The 26,538-nt window shown below is 40.7% G+C and overlaps 1 protein-coding gene across 1 annotated transcript in view; it reads right to left on the minus strand.

Annotated features, from left to right (window-relative positions):
- LEPR (leptin receptor) overlaps nt 1-26,538 on the minus strand; it is a 33,723-nt gene that overhangs the window by 358 nt on the left and 6,827 nt on the right. The window contains 15 exon segments of the mRNA XM_010293543.1: nt 1-471; nt 5,378-5,453; nt 6,178-6,286; nt 6,824-6,919; nt 7,467-7,649; nt 8,785-9,001; nt 10,703-10,785; nt 10,876-11,032; nt 11,282-11,430; nt 14,716-14,915; nt 17,829-17,946; nt 18,120-18,416; nt 20,803-20,947; nt 21,643-21,788; nt 23,366-23,571. The exon segment at nt 1-471 is cut by the window's left edge and continues 21 nt beyond it. Coding sequence (XP_010291845.1) covers nt 1-471; nt 5,378-5,453; nt 6,178-6,286; nt 6,824-6,919; nt 7,467-7,649; nt 8,785-9,001; nt 10,703-10,785; nt 10,876-11,032; nt 11,282-11,430; nt 14,716-14,915; nt 17,829-17,946; nt 18,120-18,416; nt 20,803-20,947; nt 21,643-21,788; nt 23,366-23,571 — 2,653 coding nt within the window.

The raw sequence follows: 26,538 nt of genomic DNA on the forward strand, positions 1-26,538 counted from the left end.
TCTGGGCTGCCTGCCGGGCGGATCAGGTAATACGAGGAACACCCCATTGCCCACCTCCCAAGAGCTACTTGAGAAGGCGCCGGTAACTAAGGTCTCTTCAGCTAAGAAGCACCGATCAAAACAACTTCTCAGATTCATTTTCTGTTCGTAAAGCCCACTTGATCTGGAGTTACTGATGATAGAAGCGTATTTAATATCGGACTGCCCTGTAATTTCTCCACTGATTGGGTCATCATGGGAGCTCTCAGAGAAGCTGCTACTATTGAAATGGCTGCTAGAGCAAGCAGAGTCATGTTCAGAGTCTTGAATTTTTGTAAACATTGAATCAATTACTAAAAAATCTTGCGTGTCTTCTTTTTTCAGCACTTTAGTAACACTGATGTCTTCCAGCACTATTTCTGGTTCCAGAAGAAGAGGCTCAAATGACATTGCTTCAGGGTGCTTGATAAAAAGATGCTCAAAAGTTTCAGGCTAGAAGAAAAGATATATTTTAATGCTCATCTATTATTAAATAGCTTTATTTCAGTATGAAGCTACTGGTTTTAAGACTCGCAGACAAAACCCCCATAGTTTTAGTAAGAGTTGGAAATCCTCTAAAACACATTTTCTCTTTTCTTTATGTCTATGTGTAGGTGAAGATTGAGAGACGAGACCAAAAAAAGCAAGAACCTGATTGTGTGTCAAGTGCTGCAAAGCAAGCGTTCTGTGCAGTGCTCAGTACTCCAGCCAAGGCAGCGTATCATTTAAGCTGAAAGAGAAGCAGCTGAATGGTCCCACTCACCTCAACATGAATAAACATGCACGTATTGTTAAAAACACACGCAAGTGCTTTGCGAGACAAAGGTCTTATCCCCTTAGATGTCCTCGGCTTTTTATTTCGATTCTATAAACTACAGACTTAATCATTTACATGTCAACTAAAGTAACTTTCCCTGCTAGGATTATATGATTTAGGGTCAAATGCAGCCTTTCCGTAGTATTTTTAGAGCACTCAATAGCAGCTGTATGTTTGAACTGCATGAAGAGAAACACGTATTTATTTTGGAGAAATGTATGCTGTACTACTACCTAATATATATGCACATAAAACATACAGCAAAACTGGAACTCCTCGCTACAAAGGAAAATTCACTTGAAAAACATGTATTTCCTAATGGATTCAAGACAAAACAAATAGATAAAACCAGATTTTGTGTATATTAGCAAACCGTATTTTACAGCAGGAAAGCTGCCAGAACAACTAGGAGCGTGTCAAAATACTTAGGCTAGTGTACAATTATCAAAAAGCGTATACTAACTTGCCTATCTTGGGCTACTACTTTAGTCTAGACTAGCTGTCAGTAATGCCTATGCCCTCACGTGGCAAAGCTGGCCAGCCGGTTTCCAACTGCTTCGGTACTTGCCCCACACAAGTCCCTCACCTCCCCACACTGAAGCCGACCTGCACTCTGCAATCTCTCCTAGTCTTCAAAATAATGCCAATAACTGCATATAAAATGAACCAGCTCTTGAAATGAGCTCTAGGCTGCTACCGTCCCGTATGCATCAAGCCATAACCATCGTATCTTAACTGCCCGAGGAAAGCTGTCCTCCCTCCGACAGGTTTGCTCCGAGGCGGCGCAGGAACACGGGCACTGCTGTGCCAAAGCAGACCAACGCTCCCTTCAGGGTTACATTGCCCACGGTGGCATTTGCAAAACGAGAGGCAACGTATTATCGGGAAGCTTTTGGACAACCAAAAAAACCTGTTTCCTCCCGACAGACCTGCCCTCCTACAACCGGCAGCTGGGTTATCCTGAACAGAGGTGGTTTATATTCCTTCCAAAATCTGCTTGCTCCCTCACTCCAGCCCCCAGTATCTGCTCTTATAAATGCATATGGGTACCACGGAAAACACAGAGATAATATTGCCTGCGAAGATGAAATACATCACATTCAAAGACAGGTATGTTGTTTGGCAAAGGCCACTATCTGTCAACTCAGACACATCACTTATTAAAACATGTCAGATATTTAATCAAATACAATGCATAGTCCAACGTCCTGAGAAAGCGCGAAACTACAGCGCACCAGCGGCTACGGAGTAGGCTGCATGAAGTGCTGTGTTTCCACAGTGTGTCTGCTGTAACCTGGGCACAAACTGCGTTAACCAGAGAAAGTAGTTCCATAAAACTCAGGAGAAAAGTCATAGTCTCAGGTCAGCAATTCCCAAACTCTGCTGACCAGTTAAACAAGATCCAAACGAACAAGGAATTTCAAGCATTGCTGTATTTTGCTGTCCTGTTCTGCCTAGGTTTTAAGTTCTATTTGTCTCATAAGCAACAGAGTCCCTCTGAGCTGTAAGCCAGTCATCGTGCCTGAGACAGGTTAAAAGTCAAAATGACTTTGCACTCTAGCTGCTGAACACAGATATATCAAAATATGCTATTGGCCTAATTCTGCCATGACCAGACTTGGAGTTTCACATACATTTAACTTTACACATTGCAGATCAGCCCATGGACGTAGCAGGGTAATTTAGGTATGCGTAAGTCTTTGCAAGACTGACATTAACTTCCCTGTAAAATATCTGTAGTTGTGTTTTAAGTAATTTCTCCAACATTAGGTCCTAAAGCTATTCCGGTTTTATTTAATGTTTTATTGAGCAAATAAGAGGAATTTGTATGATTTTGACATTATGCATACATGTAAAGGCTTGCAAGACAGAATCTAGATGCAACACGTGCCTGTTTTACATTATGATTTTTACCTCTTGCTGCTGTGAGCAATACAACCGGGGAAAAAATAACATTCTGTAAATGCGGTTCTGGAGTACCAAACACGAAACGTGCTATATTGAATCTAAAAAGTACTGATCAGATGTTAACTCAAGGATTTAATATTGATATGGACCAGGACAAGACAGGAGTTCTACATCAACTGCCTTCAGAAAGACATCAGAACTTTCCAGTAGTGGTATATAGGCTATTTATGTAATCAATGCTTACTACAGCCAAGGAAAAATACCATACAAGTACTGTACACTGCTTTTTCTACTGGAAATGCCACGCACATGCAAAGGCAGGATTTGGCCCTAAACACACGGTTTCAAAGAATGTGTCCTGGCCTTGGACACTCATGAGGTGAGTGAGAGATGATCATGCTAATCTGAGGACAGGCACTGTGCTTCAGTGCAATTAACATTAAGCAACATTTTCCAGTGAGATTAGTACAACGTACCGGAAAGGCATGCTTTCTACTGCATAACAAGCTGTCAAAAACCACGTCAAACTTCCAATTTCTTTCATACTTGCATGCATCATTTCTTTGCCATTAATTATGAAACAAGGCACATGAATACGGAGCAGTAGCACCGGGGTGTCAGCTTTACCCTCCTCCCCCAGTTAAAACTTCAGCAACTTTAATTCACTTATTTCGGCTCTACCAGTCGGTGAGGAGAATCATTTCCAACATGCTAAATCCAACATGCAAACTTCATGCACCTCTGCAACGGGGGAGAGGGAGGATTGACATGAGCTCCTTTTGCTATAGGTGAAAAGATTAAATAGGCAAATACAGGTGCACCGGTGGCACTCACACTCCTGCAATTAGCAGCTATTCAAAGAGCCCAGCGCTTCCCAGGATGCAGCCAGGGAAGCAGACGTGTCAGACTGGTCTGGGATTTAACAACCTGCCCAGGTAAAACACACTTAGCTCTCTAGACCAAGCCAGAGGCGCGGGCTCTGCTCACGCCAGCCAGTGGGACTGCTGCCACGAGCCTGGAGAACACCCACTCTTCGCTCCATCCGGCCACAACCGCATCCTCCCCCAGCAGAAGGATTTCCAGGAGTTTCATTTAACGTTAAAACATACAGCATGGTGCATCAGAGAAGTAAGTACTTTAGCACATCAAAAAGCCACAAAAAAATATAAGTAAAAAAATAAGCAGAAACTGCCCTAACACCACCAAAATCAGATTTTCCTTGAGGATTTCTGGCTTGTTTTTTCAAACACAGATCTAATGTTAGAGATTATTCAGGCATCTGCAGTGATGATGCTGCACGCTTAAACGATAGCAAGCCATATAAATAACACGCACATTGGTATTTTCAGGAAAAAACAAGCAAGCAAACAAAAAAGCGAGGCACGCCACACACCCAGTTTCCGCATTCTTTGAGTTGCTGCTGCACCCAGAAAGTTCAAAAGACCATAATGGGACAACCAAGTACTTGTGCAAATAAGAGATTTGATCACTTTGATGTGCCTGGAGTCAGCGGAAACTCCCAAGCCAGCTCTCAATTAGAACAAATACTCAATTAAAAAAAAAAACCCAACACTTTCAAGTGAAGTCAATAACCGGGAAGATCTTGCACTCAAGCTAGATAAATCCCAAACTAGTCTGATGCCTTTGCTTCCACAGCTGCGTCCTGGGAAGGGCTGGGCTCTTTCAACTCCTTCCGAAAGCCAAGGCTTGAATCACCGCCTCAGTCGGGCAGTAAACAAAAGTTAAAGACACCAAACCTAAAGTAAGTGCTTCTGCCTGTGCAAGCGACAAACCGTGTTTTGGTCTGTAATACGGCCCTTGCTCCTAATTTTTGCGAGGGCATTTTGTATTTTTGACAGAGCTACTTCCAGGATTCATTATGTTTAAACAAATCAGCATTGTATTGTGTCTGTGCTTCCTGTCTTCTGAATATAGATAGAAAAATCTTCTAACAATTCTGTATAGGAAGCCTGGGAGCTGGCCCAATGATTCAGCAGGCAGTGACCATGATTAGACTTCAAAGAATGTCCATTCTCTGTTTAAATGAAATGAAGTAAGATAAAATAAAAGATGAGAAAATAAATCTTCACTGGGAACACAAATTAAATACCTGAAAAATCTGCTGCCATTAGATGCTCCTTCTTTTAGAAATAACAGGACTGAATGTCGATTATTGTCTCAATGATTACACACTCTCAGACTCTGAGACCATGAGAAACTTTGCTGCTGTGCACTGGCTAAGTCCATGCAAAGGCTCTTTTTTGTCACAGCTCCCGATTCACATGCCAAACAGAGCAGCAGTTTACCCCAGCAAAGAATTTGGCCTTGGATACACACATGTGGCACTCCCTGAGGCGCACAAGCATTATACCTATGGGACTCTACAACCGATTTACTAATTGTCCTGAAATTTAAACACCCTCTACATTCAAAAGAGGCGCTGGTCTCTGGTCCTGGCCTATTTCTAGATACTAGATTTACTGAGAGAACGGCTGTATTGATAACTTCAGAGGCTCCAGGTTGCTTCGTTCAGCAATTCAGGTAGGGTCTAGTCTAACCAATAGGTTAAAGTATTCAGTACTGAGCAATCGGGCCCATGGGCGGGGGAAGAAGCATCACCAGGGAAATACACACCTTCTGAAAATTAACTTCTTGTGCCCAGGAGCAATTCTTGGGGTTTGGAACATCCTCCCAAAACAGTTTCTTCATTCTGAAATAATAGGTAAATTCTGAGTTGGTACTGTTCTCACATATTCTGTACTGCTGTCATTCACCTTCGCTATGTCAGAAAAGGAATCTGTGCAATTTTGTTTATCCAGAACACTATGATAATGAAACAATCATTTTAGATATTACAGATGGCCAAAATTTAATAGAAAAAATACAGAAATAAAGACAGGACATACCAGGTGGCAGTTTTGCAAAATATAAAAGGTACAGGCAGTCTTTGCCGAATATGACCCCAACCCACCTTCCACAAAACTCGGAAGGATTTTTTTCAATTGGCTCTTACTTCAGACCTTAGTTTGTGATGGCAATTAAACATGGCACTCAAGAGTGCTTTACAAATTCAAAGCACACAATGCTCATTAACTCGCCCACCCATCACTCTGCGAAAGGAGTACATGGTACAGGCTGAAGGGAGACTTCCCAGCGAAAACAAACATCATCTTACTGCAAGGACACCAGGCCCGAAAGGGCAACGGTCTGACTTGTACAACCTAACAAGCCTGTGCACGCAAGACACGCTAATTCTTGGTGCTGTATTCCACAGAGTACATTGCCTTTCAGTACAGTACATCAATCACACGACAAAAGTAATTCCTAGCTTTCCGCAGAAAGACTCTGCCCACCAGTCCAGCAGACAGGCATTATCTAAGCTGCATCAACTCCTGCTAAATGCCTTTTGGGACTTCAGTATGACAACAACTTACCTTTGGTGCGAAACCAGCAATGCTCCAAGCAGCAAAACTGAGGCTGAAATAACTATTGGCAGAACCACATAGAGGCTGGCATTATTCTCATTTTCATATCCACCTGGAAATAAAGGGAATTCAGATAATAATGCAGTAAAATAATTTGTCTGAGAACAAACAGCTTGCAACAGGGAAATAAACAGTAGTAACAACAGCTTAAACACATAAAAACCCTGATAAGCAGTTTTATTGCACATCAACAAACCTTTAGCGTAAAGAACAAAGACAAAAAAGAAGGAATTCTTTTAAATGCTGAAGTGACTCCTCCATCCCTCTGGGAGCTGCCCACTGCTCCCTTGCTATTAAGAAATGAAATCAGAGCATATGATATAAGGGAATAGTCCACAACTGGAGAATGAAGAATCACAGGGGCCTGGGATCTCAGGCCAGCTGGATGGGAATTCACATCCCTCACTCAACTAATCCCACAAAGTTTTCACATTAAAGCAACTGAAATCTGTATTACTGTTCATAGTTATATTACAATTACTTAATTACTGACTTTTTTTTTTTTCAGATAAGATACAGACTTCTCCTGCATTTAAATTTCACTTTTACAAGCTCCTATTTCATAAACAACATGCAGAAAGATCCTATAAGTCACCTTTGGTAAATTGATTGGTTGCTCTGGATTTGCCAACTCCTCCAGCAAACACAGGGTATACGCTGAACTGGTACTTCTCAATCAGAATAAAGTGATCTGGAAAAAGGGAATCAGCCTTTTGAATCAAAACTATTATCCTGCTTTTAAACAATTACCTCCACAGAGGCTCTGGTCACGTACCAGAGTTCAGGTCAGCCCAGAGAGGGGAATAATGAAAGGCATCTTTTATAACTATCAGAAGATGAAAACTATTAATCTATACCGGATAATCTAGCATTATTCTGTCATGGAATGAACACCTTTATGGAGCTATTGTAAAAATTTCGAAGATTAAAGTCAAAATGCAAATGGAACACACATATTAACTTAAGAGAATTAGCTGGTGTACTCTGTATTCCAGAACTAATTTTATTGTACTGCCACTAAATGAACACACTCCTGAGCTTCATTCTCTGTTAACCTGACTATTAATGCAACAGTCAGTCCTCTAATGATAATCATGGACTGCTCTACTGGTCCTTACCATAAAAGCCATCAGAAACAGAGGCGGGGGGCGGGAAGGAATCCGAGAGCTCAGTAACGCTACATTTTTCTGTTCCATAACAATTAACATAATACATTGTATTTTCAAGTGCACACTCACCATAAATATAATATTTACTAATATTTGGAGGAACTCGCACCCATTTCATCTCCTCTTCTTTGTTAAGGTTCTTCCATTCAATAATAAAGGATGTTATCACATATATTTGAGGTGAAAGCGTCCAAATCAAAATCACGCAGGTGCTGTTCACTGGGTAAGCGCTAAGCGACTGCACAACGTTCACTGGCAGAACAAGGAGAACACAGCCGTGAATTATGAGCTCAGACAGAGGTGAGATGAGAGCTGGGCTACCCGGAGAGGTATACTATAAACTACATGCAGACAAACTACTACTATGGTTTCAGCACTTTATCATTTACTTGTTGAATTCTTATCTTCGGTATAATAAAGCCTGGTCTTTAGTTCACATAAGCAAACATTTATCTTCAAGCCAGCACAGCTTGGTTTACACCAACTATTCCAAACAATAGATCAAGTTTCTTACCAGACATCAAAAAAAAAAAATCTTGATTCTCATGTGCACTTCCTTAATTATCACTCCTTAGTCAAAAAATTATCAACAACTGAACTGTCAATGTTTAGCTAATAAAGCACACATTGAGAGCCTGGAAGCTAAACCCTATGTAATACATCAAGGTCACAATCCAGGTGGACAAATGCTTCCCATTACAGCTGCTACCAACCAGAGGGTTTCCAGAATATGCTTACACACGACATCAGAAGGAATTTTATCCAGAAAAATGCTTGTAAAATTTCATTACAGCAGTACGGTTCTACAAATAGACTGCAGTAATGTTTCCCGCAGCATATATTTGCACATGAATGTTACACAACTGAAGTATTCAAAAGCAATAGCCTTTATTTTATTAATAAAGCAGAGTGCAGCCGAACCAATGAAGAGACTGCTTAGGAAGTAAAGCCAAACCTCTGAAAACTATGTACTCTGGCAGCCCTTCAGGTGAGCAGCCAGAGAAACAAGACCATATTTCATCTTGGAAACAACAAAACATTCCCTAGCAGGAAAGCTGTTCCGAAAACAAACTAGATGAAAGATCAGCTCTACAGTAAGATTTTACTTTTCTTTGATTAATTACTTTATATTCTGTTAGTGGAGGGAGGACAGCCCAGTGAAAGACAACTCTTTTCCCAACCCAAAGGTGATTAGGACTTTCATGCGATGGAAATTTCATTTTTCAAATAGCTCTGTTGGCAAGACATAGAACCTGTTTCCCATATACAGCTGAACATCTCATCATAAAACATTTTTTTATTCTATCAAAGGGAATTTTATTACAAAGAAAGCTCCGTCCAAAAGCATTTCCCACATCTCAAAATGGTTACAAATTGGTGTTCTTACCTGTGCTCATTTGCTGTGATAGAGTTAAATTAAAATTAACTGAAGAAACTCCAACTGAATTCATGGCTAAAACTGTAATGGAATGTGTGCGTTCAGTCCATGGAAATGAGAAGGTAGTGCCGTTATCAACATATTCTGACCACGTGGTGTTTCCTGATGTCTGATGCTTTATAATGTATCGGCTCACGCTGCACAATGACTGACTCTTCATCAGTGGCTGCAGCGAACATTGGCATTAATTAATTTCCCATCTTTGATTTCAAAAGCAAATGTTGTTTGGGCAGATGGCACTGTTCCGATTTTAAGAAAACATGACCCAATTCTACATTCTATACACTGGCTAATGTCCTTTTAGCAAAGGCACCGTAGTCCATTTAAAGACTTGATTTCTTCTGTCACTCTCTCTCTGAGTGCGCACACACTTACCCGCTATCTTTCCGGTGAAGGGAGGGCAAGCGGGGGGACAAGGAAATACAAACTTTCAGACTCCTATAGTAACTCACTAAAATACTAAATACTGAAATAGTTAGTATTTTTCCGGATTGCAAAACTGGAACAGATGACTGTTTGCATATTAAAAGTGGACAAAAAGGAATCACAGAATCACTAGGTTGGAAAGGACCTTCAAGATCATCAAGTCCAACCATTAATCCAGCGCCACCATGTCCCCTAGACCATGTCCTGAAGCGCCACATCCACACGTTTCTTGAACACTTCCAGAGATGGCGAGTGGCAGTCACTGACGTACTTTTTTTTTTTTAATCTGTCCTGCGTTAACCTTTTAACATGGCTTTGCCCCGTTTACATGCAGTTGCAGTGGCGTTTACACAGGCAGCTGTCTAGGAGTCAGTGGCACATTCTGCTCAGAGATCTTGGTCAGCAGAACTTGTCAGCTGAAGACTGCATCCCTCATTATAACTTACAGTCTTTGATTCCATGTTATTCTTTTTTCTGAGTATTAGAACACATTGCGTTTTACATCTCTGTTTCATAGCATTTGTACAACCAACACTGAAAGCATAAGCTGACAGGAACACATCATACAGCTCTGACACTTCAGCTGCATTAGTACCACTCAAAAGCAGGTCTGGTCTCTGCACAAAGGCAAGAAGCTTGCAGCCTGCCCAGAGATCCCAACCCTGATGGCTGGACTTGATGATCTTAGAGGTCTTTTCCAACCTTAAATGGTTCTATGGTCTGAGGGTTCTCCTAAAGTAGCGAGGACTATAAGGAATAATGGGATGTTCCACACGGCTGCGATGCAGCCCCATACGCAGTTCAACGTGGCCACGGTGCACGCAAGTGGACCTGCGCAAGAACCATTTGACCGCAACCTCAGATGGGTCCACTGTACAAAAATCAGCTCACTTCAGAAGGGTGGGCTCTGAGCTTCCTAAGTCTGGCAGCGTGCCTGTTGCCAGTGTACGTCTGTGCTGAGCCTCACCTACCTCTCAACCATCCAGAGCAATCACACTGCACTAGGAAAGTTTTTGTCCTACTACATTACTATAAACTCGGTAACAATTAGGGTACAAAATCAGCATGAGGCGTGTCAGCTAGCTGCAAGATTACAGGGAATAAAAACAGAAAGGGGTGAGGAAGGGAAAATAACAGCAACAGAAGGGAGTAAAGCACAAGACAGGCTGACTGAGCAAAGATGATAGAACCGTCTCACCCTCTATCACAGTATTACAATTAACATTCACCAGCAACCTCTATTTGCCTCTAGTATTAGCCAGGCAAGAGGCAGTGACACAAAAGAAGTCATATCCCAAGCGCCTTGCATATGAAGTCCCATAAACAGCGACTGCCCAAGTTTGCCTCCCAGAGCAGTGTGTGCTTATTATACTCCCTTTTTTGGCAATTCTACCAATGGTCTTGGGATCAAAGTGAAAGACCAAAATGTAATTGTTCTCACCTTCCACAGGAGCGTAACATTCTTCTGCCTTCTTGCCGGATCTTCAGTAATAATTCTCCAAAATTCAGGGCCTTGTAAGGGAGCTGCAAGATGACACGGTTTTGAAAGAACAGTGTCACACCTCTGTCTGAAGCTGGACAGACCATCCGAGCACACTCTGAAAGCACACGTACCTTTGATATCTTTTACAGGCGCGTAGGCTGATCTGCTCCAGTTGCTCCAGTAACCTGATCCATCCAGTTCTCTGCACCGGACCTGAACAACATACTCAACACAAAGCTTCTGAACTTTTATCACAGCTGATCCTGGTGCATTTGAAACTTCATAAAGCTGTAAGAGAAGTCAAAATATTCAGACAAAGAAAAAAAAAAGCTGTTTAGGCATCTGTTAGAGTCAAAATTCCTGAAAATTAATCCAATGAGAAAGTGGTCTAATCAGTAATATTCCTTTGCTAGATAATGCAAATGCTTATAACCATTGATTCATTGCATGGCACAAATTCCACAGAAACCAGCCTAACACCCTAAAGGACAACACTGCAACAATTCATGCTTCAGTCTAGATTAAAAAAGACAGTACCTCCCAAGTAACTGCTTCTCTGTTCACAGCATACCGAATCTGAAATTTAAGATCATTGTTTGTAAATACTGGGTTTGTCCAGCTCACATTCAGCAGTCCAACATTCCTGGTAATTTCTGCTTTAACACTGGAGGGAGGAAGCAGCTTCACTAGAAAATTGAAAGAAAAAAAAATTACTATAAAGTCTGCACTGACATTTCTCATTAAATCCAATCATCATGGTTTACTTTCTTCTGTCCTGAGGGTGGCAGGTAACACATTGTGACCTCTGCTACTCCAAGTAAAGCTGGACTATAATGCAAACACGTAACAACCCGGGCTGGCTGGCCCATTCATTCCAATTTTGACCCAAACTAAAATCACCAAAGAAAATCTTGAGTTGAAATATCAAAATCAAAGTTTCTTAGAGAATAAACATTTTATTTGGGGGGGGGGGGGGAATCCATGGGCAAGTTTCAGTACATTTCATTTTTCATTTCAGTCCCAGTTGACTGGAAGTTAGCAAATGTGACACCCGTCTACAAGAACGGCTGGAAAGAGGATCCAGAGAAATACAGGCCTGTCAGTCTGACCTTGGTGCTGGGGAAGGTAATGGAGCAGATCATCTTGAGCGTCATCACACAGCATGTACACGACAACCAGGTGATCAGGCCCAGTCAGCATGGGTTTATGAAAGGCAGGTCCTGCTTGACCAACCTGATCTCTTTCTATGACAAGGTGACACGCTTAGTGACTGAAGGAAAGGCTGCAGATGTTGTCTACCTAGGCTTTCATAAAGTCTTTGACACCATTTCCCACAGCATTCTCCTGGAGTAACTGTCTGCTCATGGCTTGGATGAGGGTACTCTTCACTGGGTAAAAAACTGGCTGGATGGCTGAGCCCAAAGAGTTGTGGCAAATGGAGTTAAACCCAGCTGGCAACTGGTCGCAAGCGGTGTTCCCCAGGGCTCAGCACTGGGGCCAGTTCTGTTTAATATCGTTATCAGTGGTCTGGACAAGGCGATCGAGTGCACCTTCAGTCAGTCTGTAGACAACACCAAGTTGGGTGGGGCTGTTGATGTGCTTGAGGGCAGGCAGGTGCTACAAGAGGGATCTGGACAGGCTGGATCCAAGGCCAAGCGTATGAGGTTCAACACGGCCAAGAGCCAGATCCTGCACTTGGGTCAGAACAACCCCATGCAACGCTACACGCTTGGGGAAAAGCGGCTGGACAGCTGCCCCGTGAAAAAGGACTTGAGGGTGTTGGTCAACAGCTGGCTGAATATGAGCTGGTCAAGCTACATGTGCCCAGCTGGTCAAGAAGGCATCCTGGCTTGTATCAGCAATAGTGTGGCCAGCAGGGCTAGGGAAGTGCTCATCCCCCTGTACTTGGCACTGGTGAGGCTGCACCTCAAATACTGTGTGCAGTGTTGGGCCCCTCACTACAAGAAAGGCCTTGTTGCTCTCTACAACCACTTGAAAGGGGGTTGTAGTGAGGTGGGTGTTGGTCTCTTCTCCCAAGCAACCAGCAATAGGATGAGAGGAAACGGCCTCAAGTCGCGCCAGGGGAGGTTTAGATTGGATATTGGGAAAAATTTCTTCACCAAAAGCTTTTTCAAGCATTGGAACAGGCTGCCCAGGGAAGTGGTGGAGTCACCATTGCTGGAGGTATTTAAACATGTAGACATGGTGCTTAGGGACATGGTTTAGTGCTAGGTTAATGGTTGGACTTGATGATCTTAAAGGTCTTTTCCAACCTAAATGATTCCGTTTTTAATTGAAACAACAGTAGCTTATATTGGTGCTAGCACCTGGTACTTCCCCCGGTACCATCAGCAAAAGATACAGCCTGGTACTAATGGGGTGCACCACTGTGGGAAGTAGTGGCACACATGGCCCAGAAAGGCAGCTCCTATAAAGGATGGCGACAGACATTATGCAATGATAAATGGAAATATTATGTTAAGTTTTCATTTTGCTAACAGGAAATTCCACCAAAATTGAGCTTCTCCAGCAGACTGAACATGAACATCACAAAGCCCTCGTTTGTTAACAAAGCAAAGTTAGAATAAACTTGTTTTAACTAATCAGATGGTGAGTGAGGAGAGTCTAACAACAAAAAAAATGAAATAAGCTTTAAATTTTGGTTGGTGCTAGAATGAGTATGTTTTGTTTTACTATGATACAGAACACTTTTCATCCAGTGTAAGTTAATTCTATTCACTGCTTTTTATTTAAAGCGATGACTTGAATAAACCAAACTTCTAAAGTTCTGCTAGAATTCCTCACCGGGCAGCATTGTATAAAGCCACCACCTTTCCCCAAAAAAGCAGAGCCAACTGAGAGCACAGACGTGCCCGACACAGACTAACCCAGCTGCCACGCCGACAAGGTGCCAGGTTCTCCTGGCAAATTGTCTAAGCAGCAGAAGTGCAGGATCTCCACCCGCCATCCCTCACACCACCCTCCTTTCTGACGCTCAAGGCTCCCAGCAGATAATCAGCAAAGTTGCTTGTCAAAAAGGCACAAAACAGCCCTCTTTGAACTAGACAGGAGCAACCTTGAAAACCACAAGGTGACCGAATTAACAGTAATAACAATTCCCATACCCCACTTAGCTAAAATGCACTGAACTTTGCCTTTCCTTCCTGAGACGTTCACTTTTGCTCGCCCTATTTATTTGAAATGCAAAGGATAGTTTGGTTTAGTTTATGTCCTCTGTATGCATGCGACCCCACACACATAATACATGTATTTTATTATTCTGCTTTATTTCATGCAGCACTTCTAGCTGCCATGTTTTCTCTCTACATATGTTCACATTTGTGTCCAAAAAATACACAGTCCAAAGAAGACACTGAGTCATAGACCAGATAATAAGACGCGCTTTGCACATTTTGCAGTGTTTGAAAACACTCAAACGCCTTTCCTGCCTCTTGCTTTTATACAAATTTAAGTGCTCTGTGTCACAAAAGAAACTTTGCAAGAGCATGCAAGAGCATGAACAGTCCCTATGGCTTTAAACGAATATATAACTGCGTAAGTAATACCTATAGTGCTACGCTGTATCAAAGTATAAAAAACAATTAATTGAAGACTTCAGAAAAATTAGATAACCAAAAACCTTAAAAATGAGAATGCCTTTTTAAATATGATACTTGCATTTTCTGTAGATGTCTTTGCAAAACACCCGAGAGGATAAACATGCAAAACTGGATGTTTCATTTTATAGGTATTAGCCGCAGTTACAATCTGCTCCTGTGCCAAGTAAAATGTATGGAAATAACATTTAATCCAATGTCTTTTAGAAGATAATATCAAAGCTCTTATGTTTTTATGTTCTTTCCACAATTGAATTTATTTAAAACGCTATGCATAAGTACTTTACCTACACCATATAAGGAATGAAATCCAAGGTCACACGTGAAGAAAGACAGGCACGAATCTTGACCTACCCACATCTGCTGGAACGACACAAGTTGGTGAGGATTCAAGTGTTCCTAGTAAGTGCTTAAACTCTATCCACATGGTATATCCAGATAAAAGAAAAATAGGCTGAAATGTGCACTCATAAGAATGATTCTTCTGTAAATGGCATTCTTTCACCTCTGATTTTGGAGAAGTACTTGGAAAGTCAGAACAATAAAGTCTGCTCCTTAAAAGAGAAAAAAAACCAACATTCAGTTAATACATTGCAACTACAAGCTGCTCATGGCATCAGTAAAATAGAACTCTGAAGGCAATTAAAACAAGTGGTGTCACTGGAACCATCTGGGGTTTTTTGATGATTATTTGGACAGATCTTGAGCTTGAACCTGCACTGAATGGATAAAGAACACTGCAGTGTTGCTCCTCAGAGCTTTGGCTCTTAGCCTGAAAAAAGCAAGGCATGAAGGTTCTCCCCAGTGCAAAACCTTTTGATAAGAGACTAACAACAGGAAGAAACAGCTACGACAAGAGCAGGCATCTCCAAATACTCATAAATCACATTACTTGTGTGGTATGCATTAGCGATAAACACAGCAAGGCAGACTTCAGCCAAGAATTTACTCCAGCCAGGAATATGACTTTCAAATACCAACTGGTGTCCGGGGAAAGCTGCCACATGGAACAATCGGACATGTACGATGACGTCTCCAGGAGATGGAAATCCCATAAAAATATCAATTCTGGAGGGTGGTATTAAAATGCCACATACAGTCAGTATCACATCTGGCAACAGAAGAGAGGAGACCTGGATAAAATGGCCCTGGACATCTTATCGGTGATGGAAAGGAAAGCTGTCAAACTCCTCCTAATTTCTCCTAAGCTTGTGCACAGCTCAGACTTGTGGTTGAGAGTGGCCAGACAGGGTATTAGTTATTCAGCTGAACCACAAAAGTTACACTGAGCTGAATCTCTCCTCTTCCTCTCAACATAGCCAACAGCGATTAAACTGGTGCCATATGCTTTGAAGGTTTAGCTTAGCGTTCTCTGTTTTTACAGGATGATCATTTCTGTGCTGTTTCTGTTGGCAGCACTGACTGTAGAGGAAGACGTAGTAACAGCCCAACCAAAACAAGACACCAACAGCAAAGCTTTCGCACCACATTAACGTAGAGCGTTAGATTTCATCTGTAAAATGTGACTGCATCAGTAACTAAGAAGAATAGCTCCTGGAAAACCTGACGTGTCCGATGTCGACGCAACACATCTAACTTCCGGCTATTATCGTGAGGACTTGCCTGTGTCTAAGCAAATACTAGCAACTCCAACATATTTATGGTGCCTCTTAAAATCAAGCCTGAGCAATTAAAAAACCTGATCATTTCATTTGGTTTCAAGCTTGTAAACATTTAAGTTCTTTTTGTACCCAAAAGAATATTATGCAAGTGATACCGGTCTTTTCATAGCTATAAATTTTTAAACATCTTATACTTTTTTGGTAGTCACAATCATGGTCCCTCATGGTTTAAATTTTTGAATTTTTTTATTTTTCCTCTTGCAGATCTTACTATTAACAAATGACAAAAAAAAAGAACAAAAAAAAGATCACAATAAATACTAGCATCTGGGAAGCATTTTCAGTCCATATTAATGTTCACTGTTTGGTCTAGCAGGAACACTATAACAAATCTACAGATTACCACCTCCTATCAGAAAATAACATTTTTAGTTAAACCCGAACAATGAAAAAGTTGGAATAAAAAACATAGCAAGAGCAACATGGTTTTTATTTCAAGCTCCCTGCCCAGCAGTACACTCATTACATTCATATTTGTGAAGACAGTTGAAACAAAACCTACCTTAGCAGTCAGCTAGTCATTAATCCTGCCCTAAATCTCAAGCATTCCAGTTACTACTTTAGTCCACAAAATCCTGAGAAATATTCACCTGGGTACTATGATAGTTCAAAACTTCACCTCCAACAGAGAAGACAGTCCAGCTTTCCAAAGGATTGGGACCTCAGGGCTGATCTAAGCTTGTTTGCCAAAACTTCTGCCATTGCCAGTCCAGCAGAGCAGTAAAGCGAAAGATTTTTTTCTCAGGAAGGGCTGTCTGTCTGCCTTGTTTATATAAAGACTAACACAGTTCGAGGAGACTCTCAAGCTGAATATATTAGTAACTCAAAGGGATTTTTTTAGTTTCATTGGAAAACAATACTATCACAGGCAATATTTGTGCACACGAATGAAGATAAGGATGATCACGCCTCTGATTTAATAATCAGTTTTGTATTTTGCAAACAATAACGTGTTTCCTCCACAGCACACCCCAGTTCTTCTGCTCTGTCCAAAAGACAGACAAAATTAAACCAACTACCTGAAAACAAGCTAGGCCAGAACACCTGACCAAAACCACGAAAACTAAGACTTGCTCTAGCCACCAAAGACATTTCTTTCATAAAGCAATACTCCCCTTATGAACCAAGATTTGATTCTCTCTTTATGAGCAGGATTTTTTCCATCTGGAATGAATTAAATTCCATCCCTGTATTTTTATCTACTGTCTGTATATAGAAAAAAAGATACAGAATTATAGAAAAATCGAAGATTGAATGGAGACCTCCAGAGGTCTCAAGTGCTACCTCCAACTCAAAGCAGGGTTAAATTCAAAAGCAGATGAAGTTGCCCAGGATCCTATCCAGTCGAGATCTGAAAGTCTCCAAGGACAGAGATTCTACAGCCTCCCTGGGCCACTGCTCCAAGTGCTCAGTCACTCTCACTGTGAAAGGGTTTTTTTCCTTACTTCCTTACAATTTGCAGATACGAGCAACTAGAAGAATAATTTTTATAACTGACACAAGCAAATATATCTACTTCAAGAGAATTGGCTTCCGAACTGCATCTACAGTTTTACAAATGCTGAAAAACATTGTAAATAGACTCCATGTTACATACTCTGGTATCTGTGGTCCCCTTTCTGTACACGTAGTTAATACCTCTGGAGTTCCAGCTGGGAAAAAGCCCAGCTTACAGAAACTGCGCACACTTCCTAACTACATCTATTCACTCAGAATTCTTTGCTGTAACAGTATTTCCAGAGCAACGCTTTTGAACATAAAGAGTGCATTAAAACCTAGACATACCTGTAGTATCTTAACTGCAAGGAATTCCCCAGGAGCAATGTGTTTGGGTTCGCAGACCATCTGCAAGTCATCTTAGTTAAGTACCCATCCGTTTCACATGTGATATTAATATTCACATCTAAACAAAACACATTGAAAGTTTATTAATAAAGATATAATTGTAATGCATGTTTTTCGTGTAAACAAGTCGTAACTGCTCAATAAAAGCTAACTGCAGTTTAAAATTGAAATATTCTGACCTTACTATTAAAATGCACCAAAATTATAATTTAAAATCATCTGGAATCTTACCTACTACATATAATTCAGCGTATCTATGATGGCATTCCCTATTTTGATGACAACAGTATAATGCGTTATAGAAGAAACTTCCTCTAGGTTTTGTTGCTTTCAAGTTGAAAAGAGTAACTTTGCTTACGCGATCATTCACAAGCGTATACTGACTTTCTGGGATTTCTTCTGCTAAATTCAGCCACCAAACAATCTTCTTGGACACTACAATCTTGGTTTTGTTTTTATAGATGCAATGAAAGGAAACGTTAGAACCAACACTGGTCAGTATCTTAGGAGGGAAGTACAGGACTTCAGCTACACAGGAAGGGAAAAAAAGGAAAAAAATCCATTGAGATTAGAATCTGAACAAAAAAACCACATAAAAGCGTATGTCAATGGAAAAATATTATTATCATTCAGTTGTATTTCTAAATTTCCTACTTTATTACTATTAGCAACTACAAGGGAGGGGGGCAGAAATGAGCCTCTGTAACTGATGCTGTAAATTCTGATAAAAATTATCTTTAATATCCCCAGGCAAACAGGAATTAAATGAGCAGAAAATCACTGGAGGGTACAGTGAAAGCAATACACAACAGCACAAAGGAAACAGGGAATCATATGGGCTCCTGTAAATTAAATCTTGGGAAACTAGATTAACTAGATGCTGTTTTTCACTCATCCCAATTTTTTTAAGACATCAGGTCAGCTTATTTAAATACTGCAACAAGTACGTGCAACCTAGAAAGGGTTAGCTTCTGTAACTCATCTCACAAACACATACACCACACATTTTAAAATCATAAAATTGTCCTCAGGTAAAAGTGAGAGAAGATCCAAATAAGAGAAGAGCAATGTTTGGGTTGGGGGGTGGGGGGTGGTGGGAATCGAATCCTTTGAATCCTGCAAGGATGCTGAAATCCTACGTTAGCTGAAGCATTACTGTAACACTGGAACATAGATTTTGCAAGAATTGCTATTCTGAACTGGGGGAGAGGGCATTGAAAAAAAATCACTTAAAAATTAAAAATCAAGCTTTCCAATAGTTACTAATCCTGCTCCTATTGAAGTCAGCAGGAGATTACTGTCTCAAAAACTTGTTTTACAGTCTCAGCATTGTAGTTAATACTAAATGGTAGCAGTGATACAGTAAGTAATTCACCTAGGCATAAAGGCACTGAATTTGCAAAGCATGTAAACATGCATAAGCTCAGCTTCAATCAGTCAGGTACTTAACCCCTCTACACTGCCATCAGGTTTGCCACAACGGGATTATTTTGCTGATGAGCTGTATATTTAATACAACTACGTATCCCGTAACAGGATTAATAAAAAAATAATCTAACACTATCTACTGCACCTCTTTTACGTCTGTATTTCTCAATACATTCATAAACGCGTTCTGAAAATATCGGTGTATGAGTACGTGGGGTAAATACACATGTTCTCTCTCAAAAAAACCTCTCAAAGCTATATAGTTTTTTATATATATGCACACACACTTCTTAAAATTTTTTTATATATATATAAAACCAAAAGACTAAGGGCCAGTCATGTAAGCAGACAGCCTGTGTTTCATGCCCAGTTGCCACGAGGGTCTGTGTATTTTCAGCTTTCTTGGAAGCGAGCTCCTTCTGCAAAGCTTAGTTACTTCCTTGGTACTTGATTTCAGCACAGACACTGCGCTGCTCAGCATACGGCGGGCACGTGTACTTGCAAGCGCCTAGGTAAAGCACCAGTACTGTCATGTCATGACAGAGGACACCTGTGACAACACAGGCTGAAACATTTCCAGAGCATCACAAGCAGAGCGTGGAAAAACACAATGCAAAAAATCCTGAAATCTTTAGGCCAACCCAAAACAACTCAACCTGCAAAGCGAATCAGCAAGCCTGATTACTGACCAAGGATGTGCCAAACAAAATTTCTTTCCCTTCCTATATACTCTGACCGCGAATAAAGAGCCATTATGATCTATCATTTAGCTATGTTGATATAAGGGACCTCATTAAATCCTAAGGGCCCTTTACTCGCCCCCCAGGAGAGCTCTTACTGCGTGTAACATGTCAGGAACTCACCCCGTTTGGGCAGTAAATTGATTTCAGTATTTAAGATTATATGCTTAACACTAAAGCCACATGCACTGAAACTGTCTGACTGGGGCTATCACGCAGGTTACGAACGGGGCTCAGCATTACAAACCAAGGTGGATTATGCTGTATCTACAACCCCAAAACTGCGTTCTGTGCTTTTTGTTCAGATACAAAGCCTCATACTAAATTAAAAGCTAGAGGAAGCATTAGGAGAAAAACCTTGTATTGCATAGAGATTAAATACTGCCAACTGTCTTTTGAAAAACTCTTAGAAAAAGAGCTTTTTCTGGCTCTGAACAGGTGCTTGGTGAGTAAGCACGAGGGCCAGACAAGGAGGTGTCGTGGAACTGTCTACATGTATTAGTTCAGAACTCTTTTAATGCAAGTCTTGTACAAAGGATAGAGCAGAATCTCAAGCAAAGCCATGCAGAAGAAGAAGGGGAAGGGGAAAGAACTTCCACAGGATTTTTCAGCCCAACTCATGCATACTGTACCTCCCTGGACAACACATGCTCTCAAATACTCATTCCACAAAACAAACCAAACTGGGAAATCTTTTCTATGCCGAAAGACTGCTTACTGCACATAAGGGACTGCACGTGACCTACCTCCCAAGTTGAGATTATACGGTGTGCTCCAGTCACTCCAGAATCCTGGACCATGATGATTCCTGCACCGCACTTGAACTAAGTATGAAGAATCAAGTAGTGTATTGTCTATGACCAGTGAGGTTTCTAAAGCAACCTGAACCATCTGTTGGATTATCAGAAGCCATTATTGTTGTACAACGAAACAAGAAAAAGAGACAGATCGAGGGAATCAAAACAAATAGTCTAGAGAGTAGTTTTTAGCTAGCAAGTTGGGTAAAAAAAGCTTTCTTCTTTAAATTTACTGTAAATTTGAATATGGTAAAGGTTGCATACCTCTGTGGAAAACATGTTATTTCATTATGGACTGCTAATTAACAGTTGCTTTTTATTCCAGAACCAGTTGCGTGGTAGCAACAGAAAAAGCAATTCACTAATAAAAGCTATAGATATTAAACATATATGCATGTATCATGGAATTTGGGGTTTGCTGAAAGGGAAGCTTTGCCTTTAGACTTCACAAAACCTAGCATTTCATCCAAAAAGAAAGATGGGAGTTTGTTTGAAAGACCCAACAGGAGACAGGTCTTTCGTCACTGCGTAGTGGCTCTCCTACTGTAACAGTTGTAAAGTCCGGCGTGCCACAACCACACTCTGTTGACGTTTACCAGGGTCTACTGGACATACCAGCTCAGGAGAAACCAGTGTGCCATGCCCAGCTCCACCAGACCAGCCACGTTGCTCAACCCACCAGAGCCACTGCCCAAGGACAAAAAGGGTGATAAGAAATCCTGGGCTCTGGAAGAGACCCACCGACCCACACTGCTCCATCGTAAAACAAAGCGAGCAGACCTGACTCACCTGCCAGCCGTTTTGACCTGAATTTGCAGAGATCTTCACTTCATACTGAAGTGGGTATGGCATCAGCACAGGGTGGGACCAGCAAATCTTCACTTGACCTTTCTCAGTCATTTCTAGACGCAGGTTCAAAGGCGGTTCAGGCTTTACTGCAGACAAATTAATTGACAAGTTTACCACTAACGTTATTGCCTGTGACTGCTGGCGGTAATGGGTTTTTACTGATTCAAAAGCCTCTTTCATGCCCTTTCTTTAAACTGTTTTCAAGAGCTGCTCTACCGCTAGACTATGACAGAGTCATGTTGTGTAGTAGGACAGGAAAAGTGCACCCTGGCACTCTCATATATAGTCAGTTATCAGGACATGCTGTTTGACCTAGCGTTTGCCTTAAAACTACATTAACTTCTTGCCTTGGGCCATGATTCTTCCCAGTAACCAAGCACTAACTTACCTGTTTTGCTGAAAAGAAGACTGAGAGGGATGGGAGCGCTGAGCAAAGCAATTCGCTCTGCTCCTTAAGGGACAGGAGATAATGTCCTCATATTGTACACAAAGAATTTCTAAATAATCCCATCCCTTCCACAGTGATTATGGCTATGAAAGAAGGTCTCCAGGAGAGCTACATTAGGGCAAAGTAAAACCAGAGGATTTCAGAAACTTCCCACAAGGATGAAGAGAACTCTCCGGAGAGGGAAACAGGGCAATTTAGAATGATGATTAGGATTATATTCACTCTTCCTCGGAAAAATGCATAGGCTTTAAAACAAAAGTCAGCAACTTCTCCATCACACTTCATGACTCTTACAATACAAATTTTGTCTGTTCTACTGATGCCACCTGTTCCACTGATACCATCTATAAGCAAGTGCAACTCTACATTACACAAGTATTCATAGTTTTACTTTCAAAATAATTTTTAATTGAGCTAAATCTTGGCAGAACACATACTAATATTATGCATTTTTAAAATATACTTCATTAAGCATAACAAACTATGTCATTTTAAACACTGGCAGATGCAACTCTGAATTTTTAATTTTTTCCTGTAGCATAATTTAAAGGCAGCACGATGATAAATGCAACCTCTCATCTTCAAAACTAACCCAGCCAGAGGCTTCTAACTTATTCTGTCTGCAAAGCACATCCGTTAAGAAGTTTATAAAACTTCTTTTTTTTTTTTCCACACAGTTGACAGCGTCCCTACCTTTTTGAAATTTGCCAAGATCTGCAGTAACTGTACATATTAGATAGCAACACATATCAAATTCATAACATCAGTATGGTTTTCACTTGATCCAGTTATACAGAGGAATGTTTTCCAACTTGGAAAACACTGGAATTGTATGTGTAAGGAAGACAGAATCAGGACTACAGAGCTGCTTGAAAGAAGAGGTAGTTTTATCTGCTAAGTAACTTTAGGAACAGCTTTTTTCCCCCCTCATTTTTTAATTTAAGTCCTCAGCAGCATAGACAAATAAGCTCAGGCACAGAGCAGTCCTGATTAGAAATGAAAGCTTAAGTATGTTGACAGCCCAGCCTTCGCTCAGCACGGTTTTACTGGAGCCCAGAAGGCATTAGGTGGCATGGGAACATGGAGAGCACCACCCTGAGCGAGTGAGGCAGCACCAGGAAGTCTTCTCCTGTTCCGCTTGTGCCCTCCTTCTCCAGAAGTGACCTCCTGCTGCTGTTCTCCATTAAAAAGGTTTAAAATACAGGTTATACTCACCTATGTCCATGGGCTTGACTGACATCAGAGGTGACCACAGGGGTGTTACACCAGTCGTCACCTTCAGCCACATGATGTAAGTGTAGTTGAGTCTCAGAGAAGGCACACAGCACTCACACTTGTCATACTCACTACAGTCACACTGAGCAACCATGACAGTCCCCTTTAGAGAGCTTGTAGATACATCTCCCAGTGACAGCTCTGATCTACAAGAGAAAAAACAAACCATAAACCAAAACAAAGCAGTATTTCTTCCTATACTCTACCTCAATACAGGAGGTTTGTCCATCTGGACAAGGTTTATAATAAAAAAAAAAAAAAGAAAAAAGAAAAAAAGGCAGTAATTGTAACCAATTGCTTTTACTTTGCTGCTCTTCCCTTTTTAAATGGTTTCCCAGTAAAGTAGTTACGATGATTTCATGAAAAGTATTCCTAACGTTTGACTTTAAAACAAATGTGTTACAATACTAGATGAGACCAGTAGTTAAGTCAGACTAGTTTCTGATTCCTGATGATAACTATTACTAGATACTTCTTAGGCACACAAAGTTAGTTTACCTCACAGTGGACTAATTGGCAGCCCTCTGCCACCCTCACAGAGATTATGTTCTAATTCCTATTCATGAAGCACCAAAATAAAATCTAAACAATTTAGCATTCCTTTCAGCTTCTGCTGCAATCAAGCATTACAAGTAATATAATAAACAAAAACTCTTATTCAAGTGAAAAAGAAAAGGCTAAAGAACTCCACCACACGTTTTAGTACTCATTTTCAACAACTTACAGTATTTGGTGGGGGGAAAAAAAAAAAACAACAAACCTGTGTCCTCCAAAAGTCTTTGGACATTGTGCAGTTAATTACAAGATAAAGTTTTAATTATTTTTATGCACAGCATGTTTGTCTCTTAGGTAGTCTGACGGTTCCTAAGAAAGCAAATAATTTACTCACACGCATTGCTACTATTGTCTTGGACAGGCTCACGGAAAGTATTTAGTAACTTACTGCATTTGCTTTTATTGCTTCTCAGAGTAAAGCTCATGGGACTATTTTTGACTGAATGTTCAGATTTAGTTTTTCAAGAGTTTTCTTTTTTTTTTTTTTTTTCTTTCTATTAACACTCCTTCCTTGACGGTTTAACATACAGTTTTTGATTCCATAATCCACTGCAAAGATTCTATGGTCTACGATAAACTTTTTAAGCTTTAAACAAATAATAGCTGCACGGGCCTAATATATGTTTCATGAACAGTTTGATCAGATTTTCTATTAATATGATTTCAATTTATTGTAAATGAAGTAAATTACAAAGTAGTGTATATTGACACAAGCAGTCACACGTTGTGTCTCTTGATGCTAGCAAATGTTTTATAGGATACTAAACGAACATACGCATTGATACTGAAATACAGGCCACCCCATTTCCATTGTATCTCCAAATCTTCCTTGGGTCAACTTCAAGAAGCAGCACGAAGATGACCCATGCTACTTCCCATGTACACATTAGGACACAGATGCTTTTCAAGTATGTTTTACAGGCATTTTTAGAGCAATCCTCACGTGTATGATTACTCTTTTATACATGTTTTCAATGCCCATTTACTTTAGTGAAACTATTCTCGATTTATGAAGTAAATACCGCGCAAGCGGGCACAAAGCTGCTTCTATTCTGAACCAGCAGTTCCCGAAGCATTCTTCATTCTTATTTCTATTCCACAGATACTCTCTAGGCTCTTTGGAACACAGATGTACCGTGGGTATTCAGTGACACAGGCCTCCTTAAGGTAGTGAATTTAATAGCGTGAATACTTTGTGGTCAAACTTCTCCCAGCAGCAAAGCCAAGACATATCCTGACAGTTAAACCATCCTGGATTCTTTCCTGCTTTTGACATTTCATCCTTAGAAAAAAAGCTTATGTTTTGAATCGTTATGAAGTAATTTTGGAATTATTTCTGGACAGTAAGGGTTTTGTTTTGCTAATTCAGAGAAAGAAATTGAAGTTAATAGAATAAGAACCTTTCTGTAAAATCTTTAAATAGTTTTGTAGTTGGCCTGACTCACTGTAACACTTGAATTCAGGGAGGGCAGAGAACTCTACATTGGAGAAGAACGAAGGACAAGATTTCCTGCTTTTTTTGGTTTTAGTCAATTTGGTATCTAGTACGTTTAATCAGCTGCAGAGCACAAGGGAAATGGGCATGATTCACTGGTCCCGTTACAATAATCTGCCCTAGTTAAAAAAGAAAAGGTCAAAAACTGAGGAGAGGTTGGAAGCAAACAAAAGGCTGATGAATTACAGGGAAGAGAGGGTGCAAACCATGCTGTCTGGGACTGCAAGGGAACCCACAGTGTACACACATGGCTCTCCTTGCATCGGGGCCCCACTCTCCTCATCGTTCACCGATCAGCACACACACATTGTGCACCCACCTTGTTTTTAGGATAGTCTTTGAAGCTGGAAACACAAGGATTTTCAGTAACGCTCTGCCCTCATCACACCTGTGCTCTGCAGTAATGACCCCATAAGTTATGCAGGTTCATATGAATACGTAGTTTACATTTATTAGTGCTACCGTGAATACTGACATTCCTAAAATAATTTTCACCAGGACTCAAAGACTTCAGCACACGAGAATTAAGGAACCTTATGCTGATGGTACCTGGCAGACAGACGGCTTTTAAATTACTTAAAATATTTTTGTTTTTATAGTTGTGGCTCCACTTCTTTCTCCTGAATTTCCTTTCAAAGACTTTGCAGAATCTTTCTTTCAAGTTTCCCTGCCTTCTAGTGTTGCTCACAGTTTTTATTAGTCTGAAGAAACCCACAATCAATCCATAAGAATGTAGTCTTTTCATCAAACCATGTCTTTAATGGGATCTATCTGGAAAGCAGTTACCAGCACACCACCACCCTCATCCTTCTCCTAATCATTCCTAATAAGTATTTCAATTTTTCACCGTCAAACTAACTTTATTTGCACCCAGAAGAAAACCTGTGTACAGGGGAAAAAAAAAAAAATGCTACAGAGCTCCTTCCCATACTGTGTTGTGCCAGTATTGTGGTTCAAAGGCCACTTACTTGGCAGTAAACGGGCATGGGTTGTTGTTTCTCCCTGCTCCCACCGCACAAACCTTTTCATTTGTTTACTGTATAAAATGCTGTGTGTAGGAATG

The sequence above is a fragment of the Phaethon lepturus genome, unplaced genomic scaffold, assembly GCF_000687285.1.
Source record: "Phaethon lepturus isolate BGI_N335 unplaced genomic scaffold, ASM68728v1 scaffold23550, whole genome shotgun sequence".
Lineage (NCBI taxonomy): Eukaryota > Metazoa > Chordata > Aves > Phaethontiformes > Phaethontidae > Phaethon > Phaethon lepturus.